Source organism: Nerophis lumbriciformis, linkage group LG09 (genome assembly GCF_033978685.3).
Source record: "Nerophis lumbriciformis linkage group LG09, RoL_Nlum_v2.1, whole genome shotgun sequence".
Lineage (NCBI taxonomy): Eukaryota > Metazoa > Chordata > Actinopteri > Syngnathiformes > Syngnathidae > Nerophis > Nerophis lumbriciformis.
In genome coordinates, this window is record NC_084556.2 from 42,682,719 (window position 1) to 42,706,192 (window position 23,474).

The 23,474-nt window shown below is 40.0% G+C and overlaps 2 protein-coding genes across 3 annotated transcripts in view; both read right to left on the reverse strand.

Annotated features, from left to right (window-relative positions):
* tspoap1 (TSPO associated protein 1) overlaps positions 1-23,474 on the reverse strand; it is a 223,963-nt gene that overhangs the window by 145,682 nt on the left and 54,807 nt on the right. Inside the window, exon 1 of one of the 2 annotated variants that reach the window (XM_061963137.2) lies at positions 2,243-2,308. The exons of the other annotated variant lie outside the window; for it this stretch is intronic. The gene's annotated coding sequence lies outside the window, so the exon portion shown is untranslated. Of the gene's footprint in view, positions 1-2,242; positions 2,309-23,474 lie in introns of those variants that run through there. 2 annotated transcript variants of the gene reach the window in all.
* On the reverse strand, positions 16,589-19,283 carry LOC133608018 (E3 SUMO-protein ligase ZBED1-like). Its single transcript, XM_061963138.2, has 2 exons — positions 18,941-19,283; positions 16,589-18,441 (listed from the first exon to the last, which is right to left on the reverse strand). The coding sequence occupies exons 1-2, from the start codon at positions 19,162-19,164 to the stop codon at positions 16,791-16,793; spliced, it is 1,875 nt and encodes a 624-aa protein (XP_061819122.2). The 5' UTR covers positions 19,165-19,283; the 3' UTR covers positions 16,589-16,790.

The following is a 23,474-nucleotide window of genomic DNA, read 5'->3' on the forward strand; positions in this document are numbered from 1 at the left end:
CAACTCTTTGCAGCTCAGACATCCTTGAAGCTAGGGCTGGGCGATATATCGATGTACTCGATATATCGCGGGTTTGTCTCTGTGCGATATAGAAAATGACTATATCGTGATATTCGAGTATACGTCCTCACGCAGTTGCTTTTAGCTGCGGGCATTACACTACAGTCTTTTCTTCACTCTTTCTTGTCTCTCCTTCTCACAGAAACTTAAAACAAGCGCACCTTCTTACATACATCAAATACTGACGCGCGTGCAACGTCACACGCTCTCGCGGAGCAGACAGGTAACAGCATGGGTAATGTTAGCTGTGATGCTAGCGAAGAGGTGCGAGTGGTAATACGAGAGAGAGAAGGTGCGAATCTGGTAACAAATGAAGGAAGAATTAATTCCCAAGAAAAACAGCATCGTCTGGCGGTGGTTTGGCTTCAAGCGCGAAGATGTTGAACAAGTATGCGGCAAAAACTTTAGCAACTTAGCACCACTGCTAATTTGCAGCATCATTTAAAAAGTCACCAGCTAGAGAATGAAGAGTGCTTGAAACGCCACATGTCAACATCTCCTGGCGTCTTCCATTTCCACATCAACACCGTATTAAAAAAATAGTCAACAACACAAGGAGATAACGTCCGCAGTAAACTACCACATAGCGAAGGACAACACTATTTGATGTGCTATTATGCAGCTATTTTTTATTTGACACTTATTGAAATATCTTGTGTGACATCATGCACAAAAGTGCACTTTATTTCATTTAAAATATTGTACTGACGTTCTGTACAAAGAGTGCACTTTAATTTAGTGTTGTTTTGATATGTCATCTTAGTGACATCATGCACAAAAGTGCACTAATAGCTTGTTTTAAAATGTCTCTTGACAATCTTGCACTTTCTGTTTTGGAAATGACATGAATGTTTGTGCCACTGCTTAATAACTGTTTAATAAATACAGTTTTGGTAAATTGACTTAGTTGTGGTTTCCCTCTCTGCATGAAAGTTTAAAATGAGTATATATTAATGCAGTATGAACAAGAATGTTTTAATGTAGACACAGAATCATCATACTGCTGTGATTATGCGCATCAAGTGTTCATTCAAGGCTAAGCAAAAATATTGAGATATATATCGTGTATCGTGACATGGCCAAAAAATATTGAGATATTAATAAAAGGCCATATCGCCCAGCCCTACTTGAAGCATAGAAAGCTCGCTGGAGAGAACTCCAGTGCCCCACTCAATTCACAGTCCACCCAAACACAATGTGGCCACCCCATGTCAAAATTACCCCACATGGATTTGGTCACCCAAATTGACTATGAACTGGTGTTGGGCGCTTCAATCACAATGAGACGCTGGGGGTTTCGCCCATCAGTAGACTGTATCTGTGGACCAATCGACCAGACAACAAAACAAAACATATTTGAGTGCCCCATCCTCAGCCCACCAGAAAACACAAGCAACAACATGACCAACCCCTACTTTGATATAGTGTGCTGGTTGCAAGGACTAACCAATACGTGTAGACGTCTCACACGTAAGAAGACTGCAATGAGTGTAGACTTAATGCAAACTAAAGTATGAAAACCCAACTGCTCTAAAGCGGACATACCCCATTCAGCAGGCACTGAGTGCTATAAGCACATTGGTGTAATCCCTGCAGACTACTGAAACGGGTAACTGGATAACTTATTTTAAAATAACCTTAATGGATTGGCCTGGTTGTTGATTTTTGTTCAAAACACAATATTGATATACAGCATTCCAATGTAGTGACATTGTATTCCTGTCAGTGCATTTATACCACATCTGGAAGGGCTTACAAACTGTTCCACATTATGTGTGTTTGACTGCCCTTGACTAGGCCGCATGTATGTCCAGTCATTATTAACAACAAAAAAACACTGTATTTATCTGTCAATGTTTACTTTTAACAACAATCTGCAGAAATTAATGTTGAAACAACCATGAAAAATAAATGCAAAGTCTGCTTGATTGCTAGTCATAATATAATGCTCCAGAGGCTATTAACATAGTCAAATAAAGTAATACGTAATGCCTTAAGCAAACTCCGTCACCAAGCCAGATTAATGATTTGACAACCAGATTCATGTCATCACCCTTTTTGGTTGTCATCTTTGAGTTTACACGGCTTAATTTTGTTCCTCGAAGCAACGTATATGAAGTTAGCTGAGAGAACTACCATGGGATGTTCGACACAAATACAACAGACTCTTGAAATTCCCTACCCCTTTTGTGTGATCAGCAGCAACATCAAAGAGTTTAGACAGCCTGCAAGTTATCCAGAGCAGGGTTTGGTAGAAAAGTCTTTGGTGTAGCTAGAGTCTTACATACCAACCAAAACCCTCTCACCACTGCCACAGCAACAGAGAGCGGATTACTGGACTGTACCATTCTGTTGTTAGAGGGGATTAGAGTTCACACAACATGCCCCCGTTTTGGGTATGCGTGTGCTACTGTGAGTGCGTGTGAGCGTCTCACAAAGGAGAGATTACCACAATCGGTGTTCTCATCTGATCTTTATGGGGAAATACTGTATATCATAAGCAGTGCAGAGAGATAATATGATATTTCGGATGTAAAGATATGATTAAGCTATCAATACACAAGCAATGCATTAAATTAAATGTTACAGAAAATAAATCCCAGTCAGCTGTAAAGTAGGTGTAAATGTCAATAACTAATCATGTTAAACATGTATTATGTAACAGATTCATACAGCCCTGATGTACTGTATTCAGACCTCTTTTGCAAGAGGTCAACATATGTAAGCATCAGTGCTTTAGGGAAAAGCACTGATGTGATTCTAAGAATTGAATCCAGTTAATGTAGGTATTAAATGTAGAGAAGACAACAGTTTTTTAATTTAGTATCTTTGATCAGGTACAAATTGAAGACAGATAATCATCTCATTATGGCTTGTGGCAGATTAGTATCGGCTCAAACGACAAGCCATTACATAACATGGCAAAACAGCATGCATGCCAGACAAACATATCCTCAGATTTCAGGCTAAATGTTATATTGCCAGACAATGTTTCCTGTCCTTCAACTTTGTAGACATTAAAATGTGTGTGCTATGTTCTGCTTCTTCAATCTCATCACAGTTTCAGTTGTTAGTATGTGCAGGAATAAAACTCCATCCATCCATCCATTTTACTAGTCATAGTAGTAATAGAGTGGCACCTCACCCTACAAACACATTGCGTTCCACAATCAAGCTCGTGACTTGGAATGCTCGTATCTTAAAAGGGTCAAATTATCATTTACATTGAACCTATAATTATATATATCTGATGTATGACACCGAAAGACTTACAGAGTTTGCGAGTAAATAAATATGATCAAAATAGTATCAATCTCATAGAGATTCCCGAGACACTTTGAGACATATTGAGCTTGACAGACACGTCATTGCGTGACGTAAAGGTAGGTACCGCAGATCCCATCATCACCAATTGTTGCGTACTCGCATGACTGCTGTGGTTGTGACCCCAAGATGCAAAAGACTGGAAGACAATGTGCAGGTAAGAGTCTTTTAATTGTCACAAATAGCTCATGGTGAGGCAGCAGGAAAGTGCACGAAAGCATAAGTAGCATACAGCAAAACAGAGTAACATTTAGCACAACAGCTAAACAAGACAAAACAATTCTCGAGCTCTGACTCGAGGGCGAGACAGGCATAAATAGAAGTTAATGTTAAAGTTAAAGTACCAATGACTTTATTTAATAATCTCTGCATTTGACCAATCACCCTTGATCACCCCCTGGGAGGTGAGGGGCGCAGTGGGCAGCAGCGGTGGCCGCGCCCGGAAACCATTTTTGGTGATTTAACCCTCAATTCCAACCCTTGATGCTGAGCCAAGCAGGGAGGTAATGGGTCCAATTTTTATAGTCTTTGGTATGACACTATTTGAGCTCACAACCTACCAATCTCAGGGTGCACACTCTAAGCCACGACCAGGTGTGGCCAGGCTGCCAATCAGCGGCAGGTGAGGGGAAAAAGCATTCAGGGAAATGGAACAAAAATAAGAAGAGCACTGACCAGGAAACAAGTGCAGAAAATAAGGAAACATGACAAACAAGACGTGATGTGACAGATCGTCACACCAACAATGCAAATCATGCAGACTTTGTGAGAGCCTACGATTACTTTGGGAAAAATTATGATCCAGAAACTGATATTGTTGATCCTGAATATAAGGAGGATAAGCTACAAGTTTTAGAAGCTCTGTTAAACAGATCCAGCTTTAGTGAAACACTAAGCATCATGTAGCAGTATTGTTAAGTGCTAAACAAGGAATACAAACTATGAACATAATAAAACGATAGCTTACTGTAAAATGTTTGCTCTTACTTCAATGATGACTGATAGTATGTCCATGTATTCCCATTTACATGAAGAATTCATCTTGATCCACAAAGGGTTAACAAGGAAGTCTCCCTGCAGACAATGTTTTTGGTTGTGTGTGTCTCCATCTTTTGGTATGAATTGAATGTCACAGATGAACAACTTCTCAATTCATGGCTAAATCATCCTAAAATCTACATGACAAGCATGATTAATAATCTAGAATAATTTTGACGGGCCGAGACGCGATGATGCACGAGCAGCCCGCCATCGCGGCCAGTTCACAGTAAAGAAGCAGAGGACTACTCAGCTGTGTGTCATCAATTCGCTGCTAAAAATAGTTTGTCTGTGATAGCGCTTAGAATAACAACATCACTAATATTTGGTTAATATTCAGGTCCCGATATGTATATTGTTGGTTTTGGATGGTTATTTAGAGGGTTTTGTGGGCAGAATAGAGAGCCCCATTGACTGACTATGTATGTATTCATTTGTTTACTTAGTATGCATAAAAAACAAAAATGTGTTCATGTCTTTTATAGGGATTGTGAATGATAAGAAAATATGTTTTCCATATCTCCAGTATGACTATCTGATACTATAGTCAGAGTGCAGATGTGTTATTACAGTGATTTCAATCTACGGAAATTACCAAAGACGTTTGGGGCAGTATATTCAAAATGGCTGACTGAATTTGTGAATGTTTTTTAATGTATTTTCACATACTTTGCGGATGGTAAATACAATTGGATATGGTTTAATGGATACAATGAAACACAATTAAGCATATAAAGTCAACTTGTTTTTTCACTCTACTGGTACTTAAAAGTCCATCTTCAAGCCACTTTCTGACAGTCTCTTCAGGATGAGTCGTTTTGTGGGCGGTCTCATTTACATGCCACTTCGACTGCCTCTTCTCCCTGTCAGCCATGTTGCAGTTATAGCGTTTCCATATGGAGTCTACTAACAGATATAAGTTAGAACTACTATATGCTAGTTTGTATTAGAAATGCCAACAGCGAAAGATGATTTTGCATATACGAGCCAGTCTGTCCCACAACAACAGTATAGAGAAAAATAAGGAACTTATTGACTACGTCGGACTACAATGACTCGTGCACAGCTCTTTACCATATATGGTATCTACTGACATCACGATTCAGGAAAATTCCAAACCGCTCGTTTAGAGAAAATATGAAGGACGGCAAGACTGTTTTATACATTAACATGCAGATCCTAATTACACAAAAATAGGTACAAATAGGAAAGAAAAGTTGTGTTTGCAAAATATGTGCCCTTTAAAGCAGTCTCGCCCATTGAATATACATTTTAATTAATCTATTCCATGCTTGGCCCTCGCAGAACAGCACAATTTTAACATTTAACACGACTTTCAAAACTAAAAACTAACTTTTAGAAAATAAATAATGCTTCAAAAACAAGAAAATAAATAATGCTTTAAAAACAATACAATAGTAATACACACTGTACTGTATTCTACAGTGGTTTTATGTAGGTACGTATAAAAAAAAATAAAAAAAAGTAAAAAATACAATAAAAAAAGTCCCACAGCCAGCACCACCGTTAACGCAGTCTTTCTCAAATAAAGGGGAAGGGAGGTTTGCGGTAGGCAAAGTGTCACGCCGGGGAATATGCTTTATCAGTGTCATGCAGTGTCATGTTTTAAACCCCGCTGCAAAACTTGCTCATTGTAGCTATTAAGTTTGACTTCCTCATTTTGATTTAAAAAGAAAATAAATCCATTTATCCATCCATCTTCTGCCGCTTATTCAAAGTCGGGTCGCGGGGGCAGCAGCCTAAGCAGAGAAGCCCAGACTTCTCTCTCCCCAGCTACTTTCTCCAGCTTTTCCTGGGGGTTCCCAAGGCATTCCTAGGCCAGCTGGTAGACACAGTCTCTCCACTGTGTCCTGGGTCTTTTCCGTGGTTTCTTAACAGTCGGAGGCGCCCTAAACACCTCCCAGGGGAAGCCTTCGGGTGAAGATATGGGCGGAGCTTTCAACCGATCACCAGCTGGTAGTGAGTCTGCTACGATGGTGAGGGGGATGCCCGACAGACATGGCAGGCTCCAACGCATAGTGAGGGTCTGCTGGGAATGTCTGGCTGAGTCTCCCGTCAGGGAGTTTCAATTCCAACCTCAGGGAGAACTTTGAACATGTTACGAGGGAGGTGCTGGATATTGAGTCCGAGTGGACCATGTTCCGTGCCGCTCTTGTTAAGGCAGCTGATAGGAGCTTCGGCCACAAGGTGGTCGTTGCCTGCCGTGGCGGTAATCCCACAATGGTTAGGGATGCCTTCAAGCTGAAGAAGGAGTCATATCATGTCCTTTTGGCTCATGGGACTCCGGAGGCAGCAGACAGGTACTGACAGGCCAAGCGGTATGCGGCTTTGGCGGTTGCAGAGGCAAAAACTTGGACAATAGGAGGATTTTGGAAAAGCCATGGAAACCGACTTCCAGACAGCTTTGAAGCGATTCTGGACCACCATCCGCCGCCTCAGGAGGGGGTAGCAAAGCACTGTCAACACCGTGTACAGTGGGGACAGTGTGCTGCTGATGTCGACTGGGGATGTTGTGGATCAGTGGAAGGAATACTTCGAAGACCTCAATCCCACCTACACGTATTCCAATTAGGAAGCCGCACCTGGGGACTCCACGGTGGGTTCTCCAATTTCTGGGGCTGAGGTTGCTGAGGTAGTTAAGAAGCTCCTTCGTGGAAGGGCCCCGGGGGTGGATGAGATCTGCCTGGAGTTCCCTAAGGCTCTGGATGCTGTGGGGCTGTCATGGTTGACAAGACTCTGCAGCATTGCGTAGACATCGGGGGCGGTGCCTCTAGATTGGCAGACTGGGGTGGTGGTTCCTCAATTTAAAAAGTGGAACCGAAGGGTGTGTTCCAACTATAGTGGAATCACACTCATCAGCCTTCCCTGTAAGGTGGACTGGAGAGGAAGCTACGCTGGATAGTCGAACCTCAGATCCAGGAGAAGCATGTGGTTTTTGTCCTGGTCGTGGAACTGTGGACAAACTTTATACTCTTGGCAGGATTCTTGAGGGTGCGTAGGAGTTTGCCCAACCAGTCTACATGTGTTTTGTGGAATTGGAGAAGGCATTCGACCATGTCCCCAAGTTTTGTGGAGAGTGCTCAGAGAGTATTGGGTATCGCTCCCTGTATGATCAGTGTCAGAGCTTAGTCCGCATTGCCGGCAGTAAGTCAGACCTGTTTCCAGTGAGGGTTGGACTCTACCAGGGCTAACATTTGTCACCAAGTCTGTTTACAACTTTTATGGACGGAATTTCTTGGCGCAGTCCGGGCGTTGAGGGGATCCGGTTTGGTGGCTGTAGGATTAGGTATTTGCGTTTTGCATATGATGTGGTCCTGATGGCTTCATCTGGCCAGGATCTTCAGCTCTCACTGGATCGGTTCGCAGTTAAGTGTGAAGTGACTGGGATGAAAATCAGCACTTCCAAGTCCGAGTCCATGGTTCTCGCACGGAAAAAGGTGGAGTGCCATCTCCGGGTTGGGGAGAGAAATCCTGCCCAAGTGGAGGAGTTCAAAGACCTTGGGGTCTTGTTACGAGTGAGGGAAGAGTGGATCGTGAGATCGACAGGCAGATCGGTGCAGTGTCTGTGTACCCTGTATCGGTCCGTCGTGGTGAAGAAGGAGCTAAGCCGAAAGGCAAAACTCTCAATTTACCGGTCGATGATTTACGTCCCTATCCTCACCTATAGTCATGAGCTTTGGGTTATGACCGAAAGGACAAGATCACTTGTCCAAACGGCCGAAATTAGTTTCTCCCTCGGGTGGCGGGGCTCTTCTTTAGAGATAGGTTGACAATCTCTGTCATTCGGGAGGAGCTCAGAGTTAAGTCGCTGCTCCTCCACATCAAGAGGAGCATATAGACAATGATACTACAGTATTTATAGTAGCAGCTGAGAGTGGGGGGTCGCAAAATGGAGGGTCGCAAAATGTTTTCTTCTTCCTGGGGGGTGTAACAAAAAATAATTGAGAAGCACTGCGTTAACATCACCTGTGTTTTTTAATAGATTAACATTTATGTAAAACGATGAGCTTTGCCAACATACTGAAGAGGACTTAAAAATAATTTGTTTTTTAAATGTTTTTATTTTTTATAAATGGCTGTGATTATAATGTCAATGAGGGATTGCTAATCACTGCGATGTTGGAATTCTTATTAATATTGATACTGTTGTGATATTATACATTTTTGTTTGACTACTTTTGGATTGTTTTGTGTCATGTTTGTGTGTCCTCTCAATTGCTTTGTTGATTGCTATTCTGAATGTTGCTGGGCCGGGTTTGGTTTTGGAATTGTAATTGTATTATTATGGTATCATTAAGTATTATTTTGTTGGATTGATTAATAAAAAAATATATATTAAAAAATAAATAAATAAATAAAAATGTTATTATGTTCTGTTTGGCACATTCCTGTCTCATTAAATTCAACATGTACAAAAGGCCAAGAGGGAAAGCAGAGATGGCAGAAAGTAATAGCGTTAAAAAGAGGATATTCCGAGTTAATCAATCTCTCGCAGTTAGTGTAACCTTCAAATAAAGTGCAAATAAAGGCGGGCTGGAACAACAGAGACAAGCTGTAGAAAATGGATGGATGGAAGGTATCGGCACTTATTTTTGGTGAAACTGAACGTTAAAGACTCAATGCATTTGAAGTTACATAACCACTGGAAATATGTGATGCCTTACATTGTAATTGTATTGTAAGCATGTTCAAAATAAACTGAAACTAACTAACTAACTAACTAACACACTAACTAACTAACTAACCAACATAATCTGTTGTCATCTAGGTGTTTAGTGGTGCCATTGCACTTGCTGCATTTCCATTACCTCTAGAAATGTGCAAAACCTAAATATCGCAATACGGTATGGGAAACACTTATATTTTGAAAAACCTCCCAAATATCACTAAAACATTTTTACGCTCTCATGAGGTGGTTTTTCAGACATTTTTCGCAAAAGCATGATGGAAACACTTTTTTTCGCATTTACAGGACAACTAAACCAGCGGGGCGCCGATACAGGACAAAGAGGGCCGACACCTTGGTTTCGCTTCCGAGTTGTTGGCCGTGGGGAGCAAGGCGGCACCGGGCCGTCTCGCAGGTCTCTTCCCAGCAATAGGGTCAACCCGCGGGCTTAAAGAGACCACCTTGCCCGAACAATGTTGAGGCAGGCCTTGAATCCACAATTAGCCTGTGAATTTCTCTCCCAAAAATCCCTTATTCGCAGCCTCTGCCATACATAAGGACGTTGCCTTGAGCAATTGTAATCAGCTCCAAAATCATGGAATTGCAAAGCGTCAATCTTCCTCAAAGTGGAGTCTTGCGGGACGAAATGTTAAGAGAATTACGGCTCATGACACAAAACACCCTATAATGGAAACACCTTCAAGTCGTAAATGTACTTTGTCGAAATTTTTGAAATATTGCTTTTATTTTGCAAAAAAATGCAATTACCATTAATCCCTAGAAATGCGCAAAACCTAAATATCGTAATAAGAAACTGGTAATGGAATCACCGGTATTTTGAAAAACCTCTCTAATATCGCAAAAAATATTTTTTTACTCGCAAATGCAGCTAAAAATAGACTGTCTGACTTGGCAAAAAAGAACTGTTGCGCATTCAAATTTTATCAAACTAGAGTAAAATTTACATCCATCTGTATAGCATTTATTTCCATTTAATGTATAGTCATTCCGTTAGTAATTCAATTGCTTTTTTTGGTGAAGTGAGTTTTTAAAAGTAAATTTCAGAACGCAGCATCATGAAACAGTTGGCAGGTTAGTGTTCCTGGCTAAAATCTTTGTTTGTATGTCTTATAATATTGTTTACCTACAAAAAAGACCATAGTTAAAGGTCAATTATTTTCATTGTGATTAAGGGCTATATAAATAAACTTTGATTGATTGATTGATGTCGCTGAAAAAGTTTATACATGTCCTCTTAAGTACTTTCTTTCACATTTTGTTATTTTGTGTTTTTGTTAGCTGAAAAGTTGAGCATAGCTAAATGTGTTTTTGTTTCTTTAAGAAGATTGCAGGATATTATATTTGATTTTTTCTATTATTATCAAGCCCGTTTTGTTTTTCTTATCTCAAAACACCTTAAGTTGGGATCCTACTATGCAAAACCTACTTTTCTTACTTGTTGGTACTTGCTTTTGTGTATTTTGGATCCCCATCAGTCCCGAAAATGTAAAATCAAGGCATGGTGGAGGTATTTAGTCATGTCAACAAATATTTCCATTCATGGGTTAGTTTATTGGTTCAAACTATATCGGGTTATCAGTTTTGGTCCATATCTTCCAGCCCTACACTCGTGTTACCAACAGTGCATGCACAATTTAGGGTAGTTCTCTGTGTTTAAATGAGTGTTGCATGTTATATGTAAGAGTGCACATGTGTGCGTTGTTTGAGTGTTAATAACATTTTAATATTTAAGACATATCACATTTTTTTCTGTGCTTTTTTCATTTAGTACCACTGTGATCCATATATGGTAGAAATGTACCCAGAGTGCCTTGTGCGCGTCTGCTATTGTAGTCTGCGCTGTAGTCCTTAAGCTTCTTTTTTTTCGCTATCCTTTTTTTGTGGGGCAGACGGTGTTGTACATGCATATGCAACCTCTGCTGTTGCCATTTCAAATACAAAGTAGTATATAGTTCTAACTTCAATCTGTCAAGTAGAATCGATATGGAAGCGCTAAAAACGACAACATGGCTGACAGCGGGGAAACGCAGTCGAAGGAGAGGCACGTAAATAAGACAGCCTAGAAAAAGGTGCATTCTGACGAGACGGTCAGAAAGCATCTTCAAAACAGTCTGTAAAACCGAAATTATGCAAAATGTTGACCAAAAAAACACTATTACCGTATTTTTCGGACTATAAGTCACAGTTTTTTTCATAGTTTGGCTGGGCTCCAGTGCAACTTATATATGTTGTTTTCCTTTTTTATTATGCATTTTCGGCAGGTGCGACTTAAACTCCGGTGCGACTTATACTCCGAAAAATACGGTACATGTTATATAGACCACAAGGAAGTGTTTTAGATGTAGAAAAAAATCATAATACGACCCCTTTAAGTTGTTTGTTTGCAGATTTTTCAATTTGAATGAACAATTATGTATACACTGTATATGTATGAATCCTGTCTCTCACATTAACTAGTGGTTGAGAAGTGTTATCACACCGAAAACAATTTGTCTTTGTATTTTGAAGGGAGATGCCAAAATGTATTCAGTATTTGTGGTAAAAGCATTAAGTTATGTCAGGTTTTTAATAGTATATTAAAAAAAAAAATGTTACAATAGGAGTTAATATTGACCAAAATGGGCAAAGGGGCTAAGTGCATAGTAAAATATTGTCTCCTATGGGTTGGACTCCGCCAAGGCTGCCCTTTGTCACCTATTATGTTCATAACTTTTATGGACAGAATTTCTAGGCGCAGTCAAGGCGTTGAGGGGATCTGGTTTGGTGGCTGCAGGATTAGGTCTCTGCTTTTTGCAGATGATGTGGTGCTGATGGCTTCATCTGGCCAGGATCTTCAGCTCTCACTGGATCGGTTCGCAGCTGAGTGTGAAGCGACTGGGATGAGAATCAGCACCTCCAAGTCCGAGTCCATGGTTCTCGCCCGGAAAAGGGTGGAGTGCCATCTCCGGGTTGGGGAGGAGACCTTGCCCCAAGTGGAGGAGTTCAAGTACCTCGGAGTCTTGTTCACGAGTGAGGGAAGAGTGGATCGTGAGATCGACAGGCAGATCGGTGCGGCGTCTTCAGTAATGCGGACGCTGTATCGATCCGTTGTGGTGAAGAAGGAGCTGAGCCGGAAGGCAAAGCTCTCAATTTACTGGTCGATCTACGTTCCCATTCTCACCTATGGTCATGAGCTTTGGGTTATGACCGAAAGGACAAGATCACGGGTACAAGCGGCCGAAATGAGTTTCCTCCGCCGGATGGCGGGGCTCTCCCTTAGAGATAGGGTGAGAAGCTCTGCCATCCGGGAGGAGCTCAAAGGTAAAGCTGCTGCTCCTCCACATCGAGAGGAGCCAGATGAGGTGGTTCGGGCATCTGGTCAGGATGCCACCCGAACGCCTCCCTAGGGAGGTGTTTAGGAGGCCGCGGGGAAGACCCAGGACACGTTGGGAAGACTATGTCTCCCCGCTGGCCTGGGAACGCCTCGGGGTCCCACAGAAAGAGCTGGACGAAGTGGCTGGGGAGAGGGAAGTCTGGGCTTCCCTGCTAAGGCTGCTGCCCCCGCGACCCGACCTCGGATAAGCGGAAGAAGATGGATGGATGGATGGGCTTTATTTGCCAAGTATATTTAACACACAAAGTATTTGACTTGGTAGGCTGTGCTCGCTTGTTCAATGTAAAAAATAAATATTAACGATAACCAGATTTTTCCGGCTATACTTTCAGACTTAAAATCCTTTCATTTTCTCAAAAATCGACAGCGCACCTAAACCTTGTGAGCTTAATGTGTGTATTAATTCTAGTTGTGTTTACCAACCTCAAAGCAATTGTATTTGGTACATGGTGTGATGATAAATGTGACCAGTAGATAGCAGTCACACATAAGAGATATGACCAAATGAACAACAGGTTCAGTTCCTCCATCCATTTCCTACCGCTTGTCCCTTATAGGGTAGCGGGGGGTGCTGGAGCCTATCCCAGCTGCACACGGGCGGAAAGCGGGGTACACCCTGGACAAGTCGCCACGTCATCGCAGGGCCAGGTTCAGGTTCAGTTCAGTTTCAGTTTATTTCGAACATGCATACGTTACAATGTAACGCATCACATATTTCCGGTTGTTCCATTACAGCACGTCCGAAAAGGAGTAGGAAGAAGCTGAGCTTATTTAATCCTACCCCTTTTCATACCATTGCAATTTTATCCCATTTCCTTGTTCTCTGTAACAGAACAGTGAAAAAATAAATAATATACCATAGTAAGTTAACAAACATTAAATACATAAATAATATTTATCTAAAAAAAAAAAGGGTTCAAGATATTCATCATAATAGTAGTTATGTGTACTTTGTGAACACTTGTAGTTTGAACCGTCTCTTAAACTAAATCATATTGGTGCTTTGTTTGATGTATTTGGTGAATCTATTCCATAATTGAATTCCACATACGGATATGCTAAATGTTTTAAGTGTTGCACAAGCATACAAATGTTTTAAATTAGATTTTCATCTAAGGTTATATTTCTCCTCTTTTTTTGAGAAGAATTGTTGTACATTCTTGGGTAGCAGGTAATAGTTTGCTTTGTACATAATTTTAGTTGTTTGCAAATGCACCAAATCATTGAATTTCAATATTTGTGATTCAATAAATAAAGGGTTTGTATGTTCTCTATATCCAACATTATGTATTATTCTAATTGATCTTTTTTGTAACACTGTTAGTGAATGAGGGCAGCACGGTGGAAGAGGGGTTAGTGCATCTGCCTCACAATACGAAGGTCCTGAGTAGTCTTGGGTTCAATCCCAGGCTCGGGATCTTTCTGTGTGGAGTTTGCATGTTCTCCCCGTGACTGCGTGGGTTCCCTCCGGGTACTCCGGCTTCCTCCCACCTCCAAAGACATGCACCTGGGGATAGGTTGATTGGCAACACTAAATTGGCCCTAGTGTGTGAATGTTGTCTGTCTATCTGTGTTGGCCCTGCAATGAGGTGGCGACTTGTCCAGGGTGTACCCTGCCTTCCGCCCGATTGTAGCTGAGATAGGCTCCAGCGCCCCCCGCGACCCCAAAGGGAATAAGCGGTAGAAAATGGATGGATGGGATGGATGTTAGTGAATGAAGCACACATTTGGAGTTGTTTCCCCATAATACACAATAACTCAGATATGGTAACAATAGCGAGCATTTGGTCAAGAACATGTTTTGCTTTATTCATTATTGACGTGTTTCTTGCTACTTTATGTTGTATATTTTTTACATGAGGTTTCCAGTTCATTTTATCATCAATTATTACACCCAAAAATGTGTTTTATTTTACCCTTTCAATATCTATCTACTCCGTATATTTGTATTTGACTTTCCCTCCTACTGTTACCAAATAGCATTATTTTAGTGTTACTGAGATTCAAAGATAGTCTGTTTTTGTCAAACCATCTTTTTCATTTGTTAATTTCTTCTGTTATTTTTTTTAGCTTTTGTGTTCTCTCCTGAACAAAAAACATTTGTATTATCTGCAAATAATACTAAGATTAAGTCCTTTGTAACTTTACAAATGTCGTTTGTATAAAGATTGAACAATGTTGGTCCAAGTATTGATCCCTGAGGTATGCCCCAAAATATTTTCAGCTCTGTAGAAGTGTATTCGCCTACCTTCACGTATTGCTTCCTTTTGGTTAAGTAACTTCTAACCCAGTTCAAGACCAACCGTCTGATTCCATAACTTTCTAATTTGCTTATTAAGATGCTGTAATTAATTGTGTCAAATGATTTTGTCAAATCCATGAACACTGCAGCAGCACATTTTTTGCCATCTATTGCATTGGTGATATCTTCCGTTTTTACGATTAATGCCATTGATGTTTAAATGTTGGCTCTGTATCCGTATTGGTTGTCTGTGATTGTTTTTTTTTATTTTTATGAATGTGTCTAATCTGTTGTCAATAATTTTAGAAAATTGTGGAAGTAGAGAAACAGGTCTGTAGTTTGTAAACTGGTGTTTGTCACCAGTCTTATAAATTGGTACTACTTTTGATGATATAAGTTAAAGGTTCTGAAATCTCTTCAATAACCTTTTTTATTTTTCCCATATCAATCCCGTCCAAGCTACTATCAATGTGGCTGTGCCTGGATGCATGCAATTACTTTTGCTGCCAATTAGGTTTTTTTCTGATAAAATAAACCAAAATAAAAAGTCTATATATAGTTCCAAACATACTCCAGGTCATAAACTTACAATAAATCATGCTTTTATTTTATGAAAGTATTATTTAGTAGCCCTATTTTATGCATTCTGCAGCTACATTTCTGCAGTGTTTTGTGAACAGCAGGCACTCTAACATGCACCCGATGGCGCAATAAAGTAAAACAATACACAGAACAACCAAAAAAGTAACTTAATACCCTCATTTTGCCTAAATCTTTATTAGCTTTGGACCAACAGTCGCAGGAAAAGTGTGACTTTTGTGGGAAATATGTCAACCATGGTGGCTGCCTCAAATGTATTCGTAATCACTGTATGTATCACTCATTATGTATTATATTAACTCAGAGGTGCCCATTAGGTAGGTCACGGAGGGTGTGTCATTCAATCCCCAGCCAGGCATTAAAAAATGGACTTAAAAATTAGCGATCATCAATATTCACCTTTCGTCACTTGATTTACATTCTCGGCAACAGAGGATCTTGTGAGATGACGCTGGCGGCTGCGGGCTTAGTATGAAGAAAAAAACGACTAGCAGGAAGGCGAGAAACTTTTTTTAATTTATTTATCTTGCGCTGTACCTCCTGTCAAAAGACCGACCACACAGTTCCTGTCTTCACAATAAAAGTGCAGCTCCATCCTGCAGGCGCGAATAAAATAAGAGTCTCAGAAAGATAGCGCACACACGGTTCTATGGAATTTGTCGTCAATGTACAGTATCTTGTCAAGTGTAAAAAAAAAAGCTGGACATATAAGATGCCAAAAAACAACCACTTTCATTTGGTATTGGCTTTGTTTCCTCCTCCACAATGTAAATTGGAAGATATGAGGGTTATCAGCCCTTCAGTGAATCCTGTCTGATTCCAAACAATGCAAGTCATCAGAATCAGGTAATACACCAACGTATATTATTGTCCTTTCTTACATAAAGGAAACTATGTGTTAACCATGTTAGTATTTTTTAAAACACCTTTAACATGTGAACAAAAAGATATTTATATATATATATATATATATATATATATATACATACATACATACATACATACATACATACATACATATATATATATATATATATATATATATATATATATATACTAGGGCTGCAGCTAACGATTATTTTTCTATCGATTAATCTATAGATTATTTTTTCGATTAATCGGTTAATCTATAGATTATTTTTTTCGATTAATCTATAGATTATTTTTCCTTTTACCGATTATTTTTTTTATTTAAAATTAAGATGAAAAAAATAAATTTAGGCCAATTTTTTCAAAAGGCATGGCTTTTATTTACAAAAAAAAAAGTATGGCCACTCAGTCAACATTGAAAACATGGCAAAACATTCTGTAACACTGTAAACATTTGTGCCAATCTAAATATTCTGGAGCACTGTAAACATTAAGTATTGCTTTTAAAATGTGCAAAATAAACATCCAGTCCAACACAGTACACTATAACCAATTCTACTCATTCCAGTGAGTGACTAACAGTTGTAATGAAGAAAGGTTAGCATGTCTACATGCTCTGGGGTGAGGCTGGTTCTTTTCTTGTTTACAATATTCCCAGCAGCTGAAAATAGGCGCTCAGAAGGGGTCGATGTGGCTGGAACTGAGAGGTAAGACCGAGCCAGCATTGCCAGATTTGGAAACCTTGCCTGATGTTCTTTCCACCATTTTAATGGGTTTTCATCCTTGGAAATGGGGGATTCTCCAAAATAAGACACTAACTCGTTTCTGACCATTTCAGCATCATTACTGTCATTGTTGTCTTCCTCATTGTTGCTGAGTTCATCTGAATCTGAGCCAAGAAGTGTGTCTAGTAAAGATACAGGCCGCCTGTCAGCATCTGGTCTTTCCACTTGCATTGCTGTGCCCTGTTGAGCGTGTGTCTCCTTTTCCCTTCTTTTCTCCTCCAGAACTATTGCATGCAGCTTGTATTGAACTTTTAAACACTTATCTGCAGTCAGGAATTTCAGCTCCCTGAATCGTGGGTCAAGTGCAGCTGCTAATATGCACACATTTGGTCCATCATCTTTGAATGTGGTCTCGGCTTCCCACCTGGATGTTATCTCATGTGCAGCAGTGACCTGGAAACACTTGATTGATGCATTTTCAAAAGCAGTTTGTGTAGCCTTCCGAAGCCCTTTGACCAGCAGAGGGACAGCGGAAACTGTTACATAAGATTCTCCACTCAGGTACACAGTTGCACATTCAAAAGGTTTCAGAACTTGTTCAAGTTCTTCAAGCAAGCTCCACTGGTCAGCCTTAAGATCCAGAAAATGCTTCCCTCTTTGAGTGACCTCCGGATCTGACAGAGTTGCTGTTATTGGCCACCTCTGCTCAAGCAGGCGACTAATCATGTAAAAGGAACTGTTCCATCTCACAGACACATCTTGTATGAGGCTGTGGTCTGGAGAACCCATTTGTTTTTGCTTAACCTTTAGTTTTGCACTGGATAGCTCACTTTTTCTGAAGTGCTCGACCAAACTTCTTGCTGCTCCTAAAGCTCTGCTGATGTGGTTGTCCTTTAGAGCATGGTTAACTACAAGCTGTAGAGTATGGCCAACACATCTGAGGGATGAAACACCATGTCTTTCCTCAAGAACTCTCAAAGCTGCAACAACATTTGCAGCATTGTCATGTACAATGACTTGTACTAGTTTTATGTTTATTTCAAACTTATTGACAACATCCTCAATCCAAGAGGCAATGTTTTCTGCAGTGTGCTTTTCATTGAGGGGCATTGTTGTCAAGTTAATTGAGGTAAGCTCCCACTCATCATTAACAAAGTGAATGGTGACACCAAGGTAAGCTTCAGTGGCCATACTTGTCCATGCATCAGTTGTGAGTGTCAGTTTTCCTTTCACATTTTTCAGGATTGCTTTGACTTCATTCATTTTCTTTGTGTATTTTTGCTCCATAAGCTTAGTGAAGTGGGTTCTTGATGGTAGTGTGTAGCCAGAGTGAAACCGTTTGATCATTTTTTGAAACCCTTCCCCTTCTACCATATTTAATGGCCTCATGTCTATGACCATCATTTCCAGGACACCATCAGTCAGGTCAGCGGCCACTTGGGGTGTGCATTCAGTCCCATGCCTCTTTGGAAAAAAATCCTGGACACTGCTTTGTCGTTTGCTGCAACATAAGAGACAACAATTAATTTTCATTTTAAATATACCCAAATACAGCTTACTTTAATACAAAAGGTTAATTAAACTACACACATTATCTTGTTAAATTGGTTTAATAACACAACAATGATAGTATGATTAAAGTGAAGTTAATTGTTCGTTTGTACATAGTATATGTAACTGTTAATGTTGTAAAAGGTATTTGGCACAACTTATTAATGTTAGCGTTAAAGATAGTATATGTAACTGTTAATGTTGTAAAAGGTATTTGCACAACTTATTAACGTTAGCGTTAAAGATAGTATATGTAACTGTTAATGTTGTAAAAGGTATTTGTACAACTTATTAACGTTAGCGTTAAAGAGGAGCGCGTCTTTGTAAACACTGAACAGGCACGCCAAACGCGCCTCTCAGAGCAAAACGATGCTTTAATTTATGAATTTACAACGCAGATACAAATGACGCATTCATGTTTTTGTGTAATGATGACAACGTATACTCACGCGGATGATTGACTCGTTGATGGTGATGGGAAGAACGTTGTCGGATGTTTTCTTTTTAGATGCTCGTTCATAGCCGTTGTGCTGCTGTGATACGCCATTTCCGCTCGACACAGTGTGCATAAAACAACATTATTAGGCCGTTTATTAAAATACTGCCACACTTTTGACAACTTTTGGCGTGTTTTTTTCCCCTCGCTCGCATCGTTTGCTCTGTGCTCCGCCATGACAGTGGTGTGACGTAAATATGCGACACGTCGACGCACAAAAATGACGTCGACGTATTTACGTAACCGATGACGTCGACTACGTCGACGCGTCGTTTCAGCCTTAATATATACATACATACATATATATATATACATACATATATATAATGTGTGTGTGCATATATATATATATATATATATATATACACATATATATATATATATGTATATATATATATATATATATGAAGGTGAAGACGAAGTAGATCACCTCGACTTGGTCATTTGAAAAGTAGCTCGGCTGCTGAAAAAGTGTGGGCACCTTTGTTCTAACTGATTATTGATTATTATTATTATTGATTATATTCCCATATTTGTGCACAATGACTTAGATAAGGTAACACTGGCAGTGGAGAATATGGAGTGATTTTTGGTCCAGAACATATTTTTCTTAATTCATTATTGACATATTTCTTGCCACATTATGTTGTATATTTTTCATGAGATTTCCAGTTCATGTTCTCATCTAATATTACACTCAATGTCCGTCTATTAGTATCTGTTTCTGACTTTCTCCTCTACTGTTACCGCATTGCATTGTTTTAGTCTTACTGAGATCAAAGATAGTCTGTTTTTGTCAAACCATCTCTTTAATAGTTTTTTTTTCTGTTATTATTTGTATTAGCTGTTGCGTGTTATCTCCTGTACAAAACACACACATTGTGTTGTGTGTTTACCTCGCACAAGACGCTGTAATCGGTGGCTCCAATTGGTGAAGGCGAACCTTCACTTCCCATACTTGTCTTTTGGGTTGTGGGGAAAGCTATGTAAAAGCTTTCCACAGTTCTCGTGGGTGGAGCAGCCACATGCTGCATATTAAAGCATACCTGTCAATCAATCAATCAATCAAAGTTTGCTTATATAGCTCTTAACCACAAATGTCTCAAAGGGCTGCACAAGCCACAACGACAACATCGGCTCAGATGCTACATCAGGGCAAGAAAAAACTCAACCCAATGGGAACAACGAGAAACCTTGGAAGGGACCACAGATGTGGGGATCCCTCCCCCTGGGTGACCGGTGCAAAGGATGCCGAGCGGATACGGTTAATAATGTGAGCGTCCAGTCCATAGTGGGGCCAGCAGGGGATCCTTTCGCATGTAGACACGTTGGGGCGCAGACATGTCACCGACTGATGCATTAGAAAAACTAAAGAGGAAGCGCTGGAAACACGTTGCATCAGCTCAAAGTTAGTAGCAGTCATGGCACGCTGTAGTCACGTGAGTGCCTTTTGACCAATCATGGAGGAGACGCCTTAAACCAAGTTGGCCATGCGCTCTTTACACGATTCTGAGACATACAGGATGACGCCTTTTGACGTCATCAGATTATCCATATATAGTTTATCCAAAGTGCTTTGCGCGGGTCCGTCATTGTAGTCCGACGATGTAGTCAATAAGCTTCTTGTTGTGGGGCATTCATCCTTCCCTGTTGCCATTTCTAATATAAAGTAGCTTGTATGTATACCTGTTAGTAGACACGCTATGGAAGCACTAAAAACTACAACAAAGATGAGGGGGACAAGACACTGTCAAAGTGGAGCCATGTAAATCGGAAACTGCCCACAAAACAGCGCATTCTGGAGAGACAGTCAGAGAGCAGCTTGAAGAGGGTCTGTAAAACATAATTTATGCAAAAGTTTGACCAAATAACCACCATTACATGATATGGAGACCACAAAGAAATGTTTTACATGTAGAAAAACAATCATGCTACAACCCCTTTAATGCGCCTTATATTCCAATGCACCTTTTGTATGAAAAGAGACCTGAATAGACACGCTCAATCAGCAGTGTGCCTTATAATCCGGTGTGCCCTCCTCCGTCCGAAAAATACGGCACCTAAAAAGATAAACCATGTGCGAAGCTAATAAATATTAGTGTCGTGGTGAATGAAGCAAGGCAAAAAGATGATGACGTGAACATGAGTCAACAATTAGTTCGGAATTTCCCCTTGATGTAACTGAACGTGGCACATGGCCACAGCAATATCATAGCCACCACACCTTGAAAGTACGTTTTTTTTAATTGTTTTTGTTTTTTTTACGTGAAAACTAATTAAAATAATATAATGTATTGTAGCCCCCAGAAGAAGTCACACAAAGTCCGTCTGCTAACAAACTGTACAATTCCAAGAAGTTTTACCTCATGGGCAAACACTTTTGTCTCTGTGCTTTGCCAGACACACAACAACACTTCCTCATTCTCGGCCAATCCCATAGACATTTTATAAGTAGACGCAGCATTGGCTGCTGTGATGCGAGAAATTCGGCCGCCATCTTGAAGTGGTGATGAGGAGCTGGCGAGCAGCCTAAACTGACAGTTGACAGGTAGAAAACAAAGATGCCGGGCTGGTGTTCAGCGTTTTCCTGCTCAAATGAGCGAACTGTTGAAAATAGGAATCGGGGGATTACTTTTCACAAGTAAGATTTAACAATAACGTACTATTGGTTGTATTTTGTGAAAAGAATATTACCACAGAGTTGAGAAGGAGCAAAGATCTTCAATAGTACTGAAATCGTAGCCGCTAGCAAACAAGAGTATGACCATAATAGAATTGCTTGTCAATTAAATTAATCAAATTTAAAAATGTTATACTTGAATAACATAAAGTTGAAATAAATGATGACGATAAAGATTGCAAAAGCCAACAGGGGTAAAAGTTAGGACCACAGTCCAGATTGTGTGTGTGTGTGTGGGGGGGGGGTAATATATGTGGCTATACAGTATTATACTAGTCTAAATTTAGTCTAGCTTTCCAAGCCAATTTTTATGTAGGATATACACATGTATATATAACCTAATCATATTGTTTCTTGAATTTAAAAATAGCTGACCGTTTTTTTCCCCTTCTCTGGGATTATTCCCAGTTTTGATGTCGGACGTCTGGTCACTTATAGCATATAAGAATATTCTATTACTGTTAAGCAAACTATGAATAATAAAACACGCCAAAACATGTGTCCTTTATCATAGCTACACGTATGACAAAAAAATGTGTGAAAATCAGTGGTATTCAGTGAGGTAAGATTAATTAAATGCGCTGACAGTTCATTGCTCCTGCCAAATGTATTGCACTGAGTGGAGCAGATCACCACTCCAAGATGGCGGCCCCGCGTCTCGTCAGCGCCAGTAGGCAGTAGTGGTCGATGCTGCGTCTATTTATAAGATGTCTATGGCCAATCCACTTTCAGGCACAGACGTAGTGTTTGTGATTATGGGAAAAATTAACATCAAATCAAAACCACACAAACATAAAACATTACCACCAGCAGATTGTTACAGTATGAATGGATATTTAGCCTATTATTTGCACACTATCGTTTTAAGTGATGTACCGAAAACTCTGCCACTGGAAAAACACTTTGATCACCGAAAACAGCGCTGCTAAAACTGGAGGTAAACAAGACGCACACGATTGTCTGGAGCTTTATCAGCATGTCTGCAATGTGGACACAACTTTAATATAGCCCAGATATACCCTACAAAATGTGCAAGTATATAGAGGACAACGGCGGCTTTCAAGGAGACAAAGTCCAACTGGAGCAGCAGCGCCAAGCAAGTGTGAGGTCATGCTTGCTGTAGCTCGCTTTTCGTCGGGGACATTGAAGGACAGAAGTAGAGTTTCTAAACACGAGTACATGAGTATAACACCAGAAAAAGATGCTAAATTTGTTGTTAGTCGTTTTTAATAAAAAAGTCATTAAAACTCTCAAGACACTCGAAAACATAATCAACAAAGTAAAATTGTACAATGAGCAGCAATAATTGAAAATATGGCAAAACTATGTAATATTAATACTATTTAATAATAACAGATTTGTTTTTTTTTTTAAATATATGTAGCTTTTTTAAAGAAAATAATATCATAGCAAATTTAGCAAATTATGTGACAACGTCATGGTGATCATGCCCCTAACCACGCCCTCACTGCCACAGGTATCTTGGCAAAGTAGGGGAAACCCTTTAGTTCCAGAGCTATTTCACAGCGTTCATCAGATTGATAGCCTGAGGGAGGAAACTGTTCTTATGAGTGATTGTTTTGGCGTGCTGTGATTTGTAACGCCTGCTGAAGGGGAGGAGTTTGAACAGTTTCTGAAGTGAAGTGAAGTGAATTATATTTATATAGCGCTTTTTCTCTAGTGACTCAAAGCGCTTTACATAGTGAAACCCAATATCTAAGTTACATTTAAACCAGTGTGGGTGGCATTGGGAGCAGGTGGGTAAAATGTTTTGCCCAAGGACACAACGGCAGTGACTAGGATGGTG

Bases quoted from the DNA above. Each gene is read 5' to 3' on its own strand.
- LOC133608018 (XM_061963138.2), bottom strand. From the start codon at position 19,164: ATGGCGGAGCACAGAGCAAACGATGCGAGCGAGGGGAAAAAAACACGC. The intron at 18,442-18,940 runs GTGAGTATACGT...CTTATGTTGCAG, and splicing joins TCAACGAGTCAATCATCCGC to CAAACGACAAAGCAGTGTCC.